This window comes from Benincasa hispida, chromosome 2, assembly GCF_027475165.1.
Source record: "Benincasa hispida cultivar pf3 chromosome 2, pf3_genome.v1.1, whole genome shotgun sequence".
NCBI classification, from domain to species: Eukaryota; Viridiplantae; Streptophyta; class Magnoliopsida; order Cucurbitales; family Cucurbitaceae; genus Benincasa; species Benincasa hispida.
In genome coordinates, this window is record NC_143479.1 from 55,466,928 (window position 1) to 55,478,925 (window position 11,998).

An 11,998-nucleotide genomic window follows, 5' to 3' on the forward strand; every position below is an offset into this window, starting at 1 on the left:
CTTTTCTTCGTGAGTTCTTTTCGAATGAGGCAACTTTTAATTTTAGGAAAACAATTTTCCTTTTATCTCACGGTTACTATAAAACCACCAATAACCTCCTACTCAATTGGTTATTAGAGAAAAAGAATTAGTTATCACATAATTAATTTATTATAAATAAATATGATAACCAACTTTCATATTATATTTATAATCTATAGTTTTAATATTTCATCTCATGAAACATATAAACCATAGTTCTTTTTCTATTTTATGGTACTTAATGTAAATCACATTTACATGAATTCCTCCACTTGATGTATCTCATACATCACACCAATTATATCATATATAATTGAATTTCCTCTTGTTAATTTGAACAATTTAGACTAACCCCAAGAATTGATTCTCAACTTGAATCCATTGAGCTACCAAGGAGACCTTATGGACCTGTAGCTTGAAATTCCAACGATACATGAATAGTTGACTGAAATCTTTAGTCACGAGATCCACAATCTGTTAACTGTCGGGTACTCCATTAAAGACCGACAGCTACTTTCTTCTTACTACAGATATATTTCTATGTCCATATCAACCAATCAACAATATGATAACCCTTCACAGATGCTGGTAAGTACAGTTGAGCCAATTTATCGTTTTGCCCCTGTAGTTACATCTAACTCCTTAAGTACCACTGATTCCTCTAATGAACAATAAGTCATAGTCTTACTATGATTGGGTCCTCTCTTTCAAAGAGAAGATGTGGCCACTATGTTCAAGACCCGGAATCAGCCCTTAAGGGAGCAATCTATCTACTTACCCCTACTTCGGGGAAGTAGTGAATTCCATCTTGTGTAACTGAGTTCCCAGTTCCCCAGTCAGAAAAATCCCCAAAAAGGTAGGCTTGTTGAGTTGGCAATCTGGCCACTCTCACCCATATTAATCAAAGGACCGCCCTCATAGGCAGGAGTTCCCAAAACACTTAGGATTAAGGTCATGTCACCTATGATCGTTTTAGTGAGATGTAAGTCTCAATTATCAACGACGTTATATAAAGAGAGTAATCATCTCGTAGTCCGATCGTATACAAACTCCTTGTATAGGACATCCCCGCTCTCATGTCTCCACATGAATGGTCAGGATCAGACCATCTATAGTAGTTTACAACACTTGCAAACCTTTACAAAGTGAGTCGTATCTGTAGTGTCACAAGGATAAGGTATCCCTCCTTTATCCTTATACTACAGACCTTTTAGATTATTACTTAAGGCATGATCCACTTGTATATCTCATATACATACTTAAGTTTACATACAATAACCTCAGATATTTGTTTATTAGATATGAGTAAATGTAAATAAAATAACTCTTATTTTATTAATAATAATGTGTACAAAGTTTACAAACTACGAGACTCCGGGAGAATTAGGACACCAGTCTCAACATGTTCCACCAGAGGTCGGCATCTAGAGAACATAGATGCCTAGCCTGACCCCGATAGTGAGGTTACTTACTGAGTATTTTATACTCATCCCTTCCATGTTTTTTTTCAGGTAAAGGTAGGGATGCGTCGACGAATGACAAGTTGAATCTGTGATCGAGCTACTAGGACTAGTCATATGCTTCCGCTTGTATTTTCAAGATTTCTTATGTTTTATTTTCTTTTTTTGGTATCTGAAAACTCACAATTTTGTTATTTGCATTCCTAACTTTTAAGGAAGTTTTCTGGATTGGTTTTATGATTTTTTCGTGGGTATCCAATAATTTGGATTTTAATTATTTAGTTTTAATGAAATTATTAATTTTTTGTCATTTATTAGATTTTTATTAAGCTATGAAAGGGTGTCGTTTTGAATTTCATGCATGCATGCTTATAGTAACGGCCTAGTTTGAGTCTTAGGGAGTCGGGTCATTACATGGCGACTCATTTTTAGTTTCTTTTAAAATTGACTATTTTCAAGGATGTTGGTCATCCCGCTTTGTCTCAGGCACATGGCGACACCGAGGACACGACCACCTAATTTCCTCATTATTCTGGGCTCCTCAATTTGGTAGGGAGAAGAGATTTTGTGTAGGTTTCTTGAGGAGGAAGATGATGAATGCAGAGAAATTTTTTTTCTCTACTGAGTGATCTATGCCTTGGGATTGAAGCTTCTCAAAATGAATCACCTCCCTCCCATTTTAGTCGAGAGTGAGTTGGCCCCCTTCCCCCAAGAGTTATTATTTTGAAGTTAAATAAATTATATATTAAATAAAATTTAATATATAATTAAATAAATATTAATTAACTAATAAATTAAATATTATATATTTAATTTAACTATAATCTTAATTGAATAACAACTACTCACATAACCGATAGTTCTAACATAAATCTCATTCATATTAATTATAATCTATAGTTTTAATATGAATCTCATTTAAATCTTCATCTCGAACAAATTCATTTTTTAATATCACACATATTCCTGTGAATGTGGATAATTTACGAGTATTGAGTTCTAGGGAATTATTTTTCATTTATTTTGATTTAATTTTTTTAAAAAATTATATTCAAATTGTTAATTTCCAATTAAAAAAAATCCTATTCAAAGAGAACATTCTCAAAATTTTTAATGAAAAAAAAAAACAATATTTCATAAAAGTTTAAATTATAGTCTCTTTTGAAATATATTTATTAAAAATTATAAAAGTACATAATCCAAAATACTTTTTTAAAGCTCATCCGCTAAAATAACACAAATTTAACAAAGTTTTGGAAGAATAATGTTTAAAATGTACTAGAGTTGGTTTTTCAAAAAGTACTCTAGTTTTCTCTTAGAGTTTATTTGGGTCGTGGGAATTAGGATGAGAATAAGGTTGGGAATAAAGTTGTAAGCGATAAACATTTCCTTCTTTGGTACAAGTAATGTAGCTTTGGCATTGGAATAAGTTATTCCCGTATATCCATTATACCTATTCTCTCTCCTCTTATAATACATTTCTTCATTCCCATCCAAAAGTGGATTTTCTTCATTCCTTCTCTCTCTTCTTATAATACATTTCTTTATTCTTTTATTTTATATATTATTAAAATTAATTAATTTAAATTATTTATTATATGACAAATTAAATTTATATTTTATAGAATTATATTAAATTTTAAATTATAGTGAATGAATTTAACTACTCCTATATATATACTTAATTTTTATTTTAGTTTAATAAATTAGTTTATATATACATATATATTCATACTTGTTTTTCAATAGACTTAATAACGGATGCAATAAAATTAGGGGCAATTGCAACTTTAATAGAAAAATAAATTGAAAATTTGGCATGAAAATTTGATTGCTATCTGATTTTTATGTGATTACTATCTGATTTGGATGTGATTGCCCCACCTACAATTACAAAAAAGTTGAATTAATGGTTTTTGTTCTTAAAATGTATTGGCCATACAATGTAATTTCCCATAAAACTATCCATCAATTAATTAATTATATTTATAGTTAGTTAATGATAGTTATAATTAATATAATATGAATTTATTTTTTTTAATAATTATTGTTAGTTTATCATCGATTAATTAAAATTCATTAGCTGTTTTATTAATTAATACATCATAATTATATAAATTCATCAAATTATGTAATCAACAAACTTTAATTATAAACTTCTCATTTTATAAATATTTGTAATTAATAACTTAATTAATATAATTATTTGATTGTTAAATAATTAATTTTTCTCTGAACTTTAAATTGAATTTATTATTTATCAATTAATCTATTAAAATTTTACAGAGTTTTCACAATTAATCTTATAAATTAAATACAAAAATAATTTATTCCCATAAAATTTTGATAACATTCCCATAACACAACTAAACACATTCATCCTCGATTCTCGTCAATCTTATTCCCAGGCTTATCATTCCCACATGGCATTTATAAAATCTTAAACCAAACGACTCATTAGAAATTACAATAAAAAATCTTTCAATTTATTGAGAGAATCAATCTTCAGACCTCAATATTGATGGTACAGTATTTATTCTTTATTGACATGTCGTTATTTTCATTGAGTTCAATATCAATATTTTCATTATATCGTAGAAAAATTCATGAAACATAAAATAAATAGTCACTAATGTAAATATAATATAAGTAATAAACATGCTAACTTGTTTACAAATTATAAAATATTTTAATTAATTATTTTTTTGAATTTTTGTTTTAATAATTATTCAAAAATATCCCACGTCGATGTTTTCATCGGTATTTTCATCAAATTAAGACCTCAAATATTTTTGTCGGTTTCGACATTTTACTAGACTCTTTGATCGAATTGGATATGTATGTTTTAATAAATTGAATTATGCTCAACTTCACAAAATAGTATTATTGGATTTGTTATTTAGTTTGAATCCAAAGTTACAAAATACAATCCTATAAATTTCAAACTAATAATAAAATTGGATAAAAATTTGTATCGCTCAAATAAACTTGAATTCGTTTATTATTTAATCTTCAACGTCGTTTCCAACTTTATCCTTAATTATGAATTTCAGACGCAATCGAAAGAGAGAGAAGAGAGACGTTTATCTTAGTTCCATTGGATAATCTCATGACTTTCCTTACTTGTTCTTTAGAATTCGCTTCGGCATTATCTGTTTGAAGCTCTTCTCGTTCTTTATCAGGCACAAACCTTGTGAAATTAGGCAAATTTGATCATCTCTTCCAAAATGGTATCTGTTCTGAGGAGATCTTCCCAAACAGTGTTGAAATCCCTTTGTAGGAGGCAATTTTCAGCTTCCCCTGATGGACATCTTACGACCCACGGAGGAAAATCTATGAATCTTTATTCTGCTATCAACCAAGCACTTCATATTGCCCTTGAAACTGATCCTCGGTTTGTTTCTTTAATACCCTTTTCTTCGTTTTTGCTTTCTGATCGCCTGTATTTTTTTATTTCTTCTCTGATTCTGCGATTGCATGCAAATGAGAGTGGTTTTTCTTCAATGGGTTTGTTGTGTTTATATGATTTTTCTTTCATTGTTGGTTGCTGTTTGGTTACTACCCTTTTGCCTGAGCCTTTAGAGCTGGCCAAGTGATGTGTTTAAGTGAGGATTGGAAAATAAGAGAACTTAATAAATGGAGGTAGTTGGAAATAATGAAGCTGGTGGCTAAAGAGCTAGAGGGCTTGCATGGAAATGAAAGTGAAGGGAAATTGATGAAATCTGTCAATACATCGTGAATTAATTGTTGATGGATCTGTATTTTTCTTGTTCTATCACAGATGAAGCTTACATATATCTCTTTATTAGATTGATGAATCTCGTGGAACTGTCAATTTCGGACTGCATTCTTTTCCCTCATGGGTCCTTCTTCAGGAAGATTTTTTCCTTTTATGACTAAATTTGTGGGCAACAGTGATTACCAACGTGGTTTTTCGTGCTAATTGCGTTACTTGTTTGGGTCATCCTTTCAAGCATAAAGCAAAGGTGTTAGGGAATATGCCACAAATGGCTTTTTGGGTAAGTTTTGACTAGGAAGAAACCAAAAATAATTCAGAGGGGATGGAGAGATTTTAGAGATTGTTTGTTCTGGGGCCTCCTGTTGGGGCTCTTCTATATAAACATATATTTTTGGATAAATTAGAATTGGAGGATTGTACTCCTCTTGGGTAATTGAGCTAATTTCTTATCACCCTTTATGCCTGTTGTTTGTTTTATGTTCTGGTAGAAATTTTGTTGTTAAAGAACATTATACTTCTATATTCAGTGCTTATGTGTTTGGAGAAGATGTGGGCTTTGGTGGGGTATTCCGATGCACAACTGGATTGGCTGATCGATATGGGAAAAATCGGGTTTTCAATACACCTCTTTGTGAGCAGGTAGCTTATTTGTCCACTTTGAAATTTTGGAGATCAATATGAGAGTATAGCAATGTTCTCCGTGTTAATACCATGTGTCAATGTTCTATTCTCAAGTATATGTGATAAGTTTCATTTCAAACCATCTTCAATGCAGGGAATTGTTGGCTTCGGCATTGGTTTGGCAGCAATGGTAATTTTGTGTAACTTTCATACTTGTTTTTGCAGCTTGAATTCGTACTTTCTTTGTGTTTTACATCTTCTCCCTTTTCTAACATGGGAGTCATTTCATTTGGTAGGGAAATAGGGCCATAGCAGAAATTCAGTTTGCAGATTACATTTATCCAGCTTTTGATCAGGTAATCTTTCTTCCTTGTTGTAATTCTTCTTCCTGCCTTCTTGTTTGGCATTATCATGAGAAACTTATGCCCTCATAGATTGTTAATGAAGCTGCAAAGTTCAGATACCGCAGCGGAAATCAGTTCAATTGTGGTGGTAAATTTGCTTCTGTATTTGCATATTGTCGACTTCTTTCTTTTTTATTTTCTTGTTGTTGGCCCATCATGTCACACATGTTTATGAATCCTCTCAGGTTTAACAATTAGAGCACCATATGGAGCTGTTGGCCATGGTGGTCATTATCACTCACAATCACCTGAAGCTTTCTTTTGTCATGTTCCTGGTATCAAAGTATGTTTCCTTCTTTTGTTGATTCTTCTTGATAAGTTTTAGCTACTTTGTGGAACAGATATGTCCTATATGCTGACTCTAATACTTTGTGGTACATGAGAACTATTTATTTCTTGGTTGATCTAACATGTATCACAACTTAGAAACCATAACACGATGTTGTTGCATGCATTGGTGGTCAATAAAGATTCCCAATGTTTCAGTCTCACTAGATGTGTTAACAAGATACTCTCCGTAGTCCTTGCCAACAGATCTAACTTATAGAATTAGCAGCCCACCGAAGTCCTTGACAACAGATCTAACTTGTAGGATTAGCAGCTACTAACTAAGGAGACTTCGATTATGACCCCTATGATGGCGGCCAATGTATTGGCAAAGAATCTTCCGTTGAGCACAGGATAGAGTTTTATGATCCAAGATTTAGCATCCCTAATTCTGCGATCCTTTCAGTCAACCTTACTGGTAAGTCAAGGGACAGTTTAAAACTCTCAGTCCTATAGGGGCTCCTTCCTGTTTTCATTTTGTCCCTACTGCTGATGGGGACTCCGTAGACTTTCTGACCATAAAAGCAGCAGTAATTTTGAATAAGTTCAGAATTGGAGGGAAGTGGATAGAATTTCATCTCTCGCTTCTAGTTTTGTTGTAGAGTGCCATCTTTTCGTGCTGCTTTGTAATCTCAATCTTTTCTTGTTGAAAAGAGCCTTTGGACTTGCTTTCTGGTCTGCAACAGAATTGAACTTTTTTAGAGTAAACTTTACTTGGGATATGTCTCGGTTATTTTTCTATTGTATTAACTTCATTGCATGAATTCCTACTTTTTCAAAGAAATATAATTTTTATTTATCATCGCTCTCATGCTAAACAGGTCGTCATCCCTCGAAGCCCATACCAAGCCAAAGGGTTGCTACTTTCATGCATCCGTGATCAAAACCCTGTTGTATTTTTTGAGCCCAAGGTATTTCTTTTTCATGAAAACTTTTCTTAGTCGTTTGAATAATAGTTTGTCCAAAAGTTGGGATGAAAATATTTTGAGTGTTTGTCTTCAGTGGCTTTACCGTTTGGCAGTTGAAGAAGTTCCGGAGGATGACTTCATGTTGCCTCTATCTGAAGCAGAGGTATGCTATCAACCTTTTTGTTTTCTAATTATTTATCGATAATTCCATAATGCATAAATATATGCAATGTTTAGTGAACCTGAAAATGTGATATTCAGGTGATCCGAGAAGGCAGCGATATTACGTTGGTTGGTTGGGGAGCGCAGCTCTCCATCATGGAACAAGCCTGTATTGATGCTGAAAAAGTAAATCTCTTTTACTTTTATTTTTAAATTTTTTTTTTTATTGTGTTTGTATGATGACAGTCTCAAATAAACCTGGTGAAAGAAAGGATATGATTTCTGTTCTAAAAAAAAAAATTGCACTTTACATGATCTTTTGCTGAATAGTTCTATAGAAAGTAATGATAAGAGAGGTAAAAGAGATTATGATTAATCCAAAGGTAAAAGATGTTGCATTCTTAAGAATTTACTTGCAGAAAATTTTCCTTGATGGCAACACTTTTTTTTTGGTATCTATATAATATTGCAATGAAATTTGATGTGAATGCTGGTACGGTGGTTAACTCTTCTAAATGTTAGAAACAGCCTTGATTCCCTTCTTGCTCTTCCTTGTTTAGACCTTCTGGATTGGAGGTCTAACAAAATATTTTATGTGAATGCTGGTACAATGGTACACTGTGACAAGATCAACACTCCCTATTTGTCTCAAACCTTTTTAAAATTGTGAAGATTAGTTACTGTAGGATGACAGCTTTTCAATATTTCAATTTAATCCTTTGAAGAATGCACGTAATCTGTTTAATTTTTGACATTTCAGTCTGTGATATCACTAGGATTCAAGAGAATAATCAATTTATGATCTTGATTTGCTTGATATATGTTACAGGAAGGAATCTCCTGTGAACTTATAGACCTGAGAACTCTAATACCTTGGGATAAGGAAACGGTGGAGGCCTCAGTTAAGAAGACCGGAAGACTTCTTGTAAGTTGTATTTTCTTTCCTTTATAACAAGCTTTCTGAGAAATGAAAGAACTTTAACTGGTACAAATATAGATTTACCATAAGTCTCCATGTTCTCTGTAGATCAGCCATGAAGCTCCGGTTACTGGAGGATTTGGTGCTGAAATATCTGCTTCCATTGTTGAGCGCTGCTTCTTACGGGTAAGCTCACATTTTCAGCATATTTCTTGGGTATAAATGAATTTTTTTAAAAAGATTAATAACCACAAACAGATAGATGAATACTAATATGTATGTATCAGACATTTATCTTCAAAATAAAGGCATGGGAATTCAGTAACAATGTTATTTTCTTACTATTTGTTTCAGCAAGGGGGCAAAACACAAATTTCTTACATGTGTTTCTTCCTTCTTCCTCCTTGCATAACCCAATCCATATCCATCTCCTTTGTCTCCTAAATAAGCAAAGAGGGGTTTGAATGGAAAAAAAAGGTATATTGGTAAATAAAGTCCAATTTGTTAGCTAATAGTATTACTTGTCAAATCTTGATCTAGAACTTCGTTTGGTTTCTATAGTCCAGATAATCCCATATCAGGATGTATCTGCCATAGTTAAGTCATTGTGAATAAAAAATAAAAAAAAACCACAGAAGAAAAACAAACAACAAACAAAACAAAACAATAAACAAACAGCCTGCCTAAGGGCAAGGGGTTGAGGAAATCTCCTCCCACAAAACTAATCAAGAAGAGCTCTTTCAATTGTTAATAATCATTAGAAGGGTATAGTTACGAGAGAATTTGGTGTAATTTGTGCATCACTAAGGTTGAGGTTGTTTGTTGAACAATAATCCAAAAAGAATCAAAAGAAGCAAACTAATCCAACCAAAGTTGATTAAAAATGACTTTTCTCTTCTTTTATCTCCATATATATAAGGATGGAAAACACAAATTTCTCTAAAACAAGACCAATGGCTAGTAGAATGCAGACTAGTTTTATAGTAACTTTGAGTATCTTACTTTTGTTTGAATACTCTATAAGTCCAATGTTATAATGGATTCAGCTCGCCTTCTTGCTTCCTCATGGTGTTCTTTACCCCAAACCTTCTCTAATTATTCTATTTAGGATATTAGTTTGAATTTCAGTGCTTTTATTCTTGCTACATAACTCAACTGAGTATCTAATGTTGTAATTTTATTTATTTTCGTTTCTGGTACTTTGAGCATTTGATTCTTTTCATTATATCAATGAAAGGTCTCGCTTCCTTTTTAAGACAAAATGAGTTCCACTTTTTCTTGTAGTTGGAGGCCCCTATTTCCAGAGTTTGTGGACTGGACACTCCCTTCCCTCTTGTGTTTGAACCTTTCTACATGCCTACTAAGAACAAAGTAAGAGAATTCTTTCTATTTTCTTGGTAAAATGTTTGGCAAAAGTTCATTCCTAACCAATATATTACCTTCTTTACTGGTTGGTGTAGATATTGGATGCCATTAAAGCAACCGTAAAGTATTAGAATAGAATCATAACAAAGCATGAACATGAGATTGGCTCCATCTTAAGAAATGGCTGCTTTCAAGCAGACAACGAGAGATGTTCTTGATTTCCAGTAGTCGCTCATTGAACATGGAGATTGAAATTGTATTGTAAATGGAAAGGAATGAATCCTTGATGTCCCATTGTTAGTGGCTGTAAGGGAGCTTCATTGTTAAATAATGGAAGATGGAGTCGAATGATGTATGTATGGATATCGAGATGCTTGGGAATAAAAAGTAATTATATAACATTAGGCTCGTTTGGATCCAGATACTGATTTAAATGTTTTTCTAAATATTTGAGATAATACATGGAGATTAGGTTAATTAATGTCTTGAAGTTAAATGTCTATCTTTGAATCATCATGGGTTGGCCTAGTGATAAATAAGTAGCATGCCCTTGATAAAAGGCTAAGAGGTTATGAGTTCAATCTATGGTGGTCACTTACATATGATTTTCCTACGAGTTTTTATGACACTCAAATGTTATAGAGTCTTAGGTTGTTTCATAAGATTAGTCGAGGTGTAAGTTAGTTCGAACACTCATGGATATAAAAAGTATTGTGTTTATGGACATGAGATTGCCTCAATCTTCTGAAATGGCTGCTTGGAAATGAATGAAACGTTGATGTCTCATTGTTGTCCCAATGTTAGTGGCTAGAAGCTGTCAATGATGTATGGATATCAAGATGCTTGAAAATGAAACATAGTTATACTTTATGTTTTCTTTTTCCAGTCTTCCGACCTGTCTTGATCTAGGGTATATGTTCTAATTATCTTTAAAAATAAATAAATGCTTAAAAAAACTGTACATTTTTAAGTTATTCATGTTTTTACTAATTTTAAATTGTCATTCCCACACTAGGTATGAATTAACAAGAAAATGTTGAAAAGATATGGCTAGCTAATGTTTTTGTTATTGATTATAATTTAGATTTATAGGAGAAACTGAAGACTTCTTAAATATGAGTTAGAAGTATTTAAATTAGTTAAATTTAGTTCTTATGATTTGGAAAAAATTAGATTTCATCTTTATGATGTGATAAAAATTCAAATAAATAATCATTGGCTAGATTATAGAAAATGCTTATGAACTTTATACACTTTATACTTTGTTTTAAAAGTACTTGTGAACTTTCAGCACTTTTATCAATATTCTTAAACTTTTAATAAAAGTTAAAAAATATCTTTATCATTATTTTTCTGTCTAGAAATTCTCTTTAACTTTTAGAGCTTCATTAATGCTCTTGAATATTAAAAAAAAAAAAATACTCTTACTCATTCTATATGGACGAAAACTGTTAGCAAATTGTTATCAAAATATCATTGGAATTTCAAAAGTTAAACTAATACCCTCAACATTTGACAATAAAAGCTACCAAATGTCATTAGCATTAGTACGTAGACGAAAACTATTTAACTACACCTCATTTTACCTTCATCTTCAATTTTCTCTGTCCCTTGTTTCTATGATCTAATCCTTTTCTATTTTTACTCTTCAATACTCTCTTAAGTTATAGTGATGAATACTTCGTTAAACACTTTTGTAGTTCAAATTAATGTGTTTGGATTACATTTTCAAGTGTTTAATTTTAAATATAAGTCATTTTGAAAGAAATTGAAGTGTTTGACAATCACTCAAAATAGTTTTTCAAGTGTATTTTAATTATTTTTTTAATCAAAAGTATTTAAATAAAAATGAGTTTTTTTTTTAAAAGAACACTTTTTTCTTACATTAATCCAAACAGGTCTTTAATTTATTTGTTTTGTTAACTATTTCCACCCACAACTAGTATTTTTGAATAATTTTTTAAAGTTCATCGGTATTATTGAATTTAAAGTCCTTGTTAAACAAAGTACAAAATTTAAAGGTACTTGCTATGATTTAGCCATAATCTTTATGGTTTAATAAGACATTCATA

The 11,998-nt window shown here is 31.6% G+C and overlaps 1 protein-coding gene across 1 annotated transcript; it reads left to right on the plus strand.

Moving 5' to 3' along the window:
- The first annotated feature begins 4,446 nt into the window (after positions 1-4,446).
- On the plus strand, positions 4,447-10,325 carry LOC120072318 (2-oxoisovalerate dehydrogenase subunit beta 1, mitochondrial). Its single transcript, XM_039024778.2, has 13 exons — positions 4,447-4,875; positions 5,748-5,859; positions 5,996-6,031; positions 6,138-6,197; positions 6,276-6,333; positions 6,431-6,528; positions 7,394-7,483; positions 7,575-7,643; positions 7,742-7,828; positions 8,472-8,567; positions 8,670-8,747; positions 9,846-9,932; positions 10,022-10,325. Exons 1-13 carry the CDS (start codon positions 4,709-4,711, stop codon positions 10,055-10,057), a joined length of 1,074 nt encoding a protein of 357 aa, XP_038880706.1. The 5' UTR covers positions 4,447-4,708; the 3' UTR covers positions 10,058-10,325.
- The last annotated feature ends 1,673 nt before the right edge of the window (positions 10,326-11,998 follow it).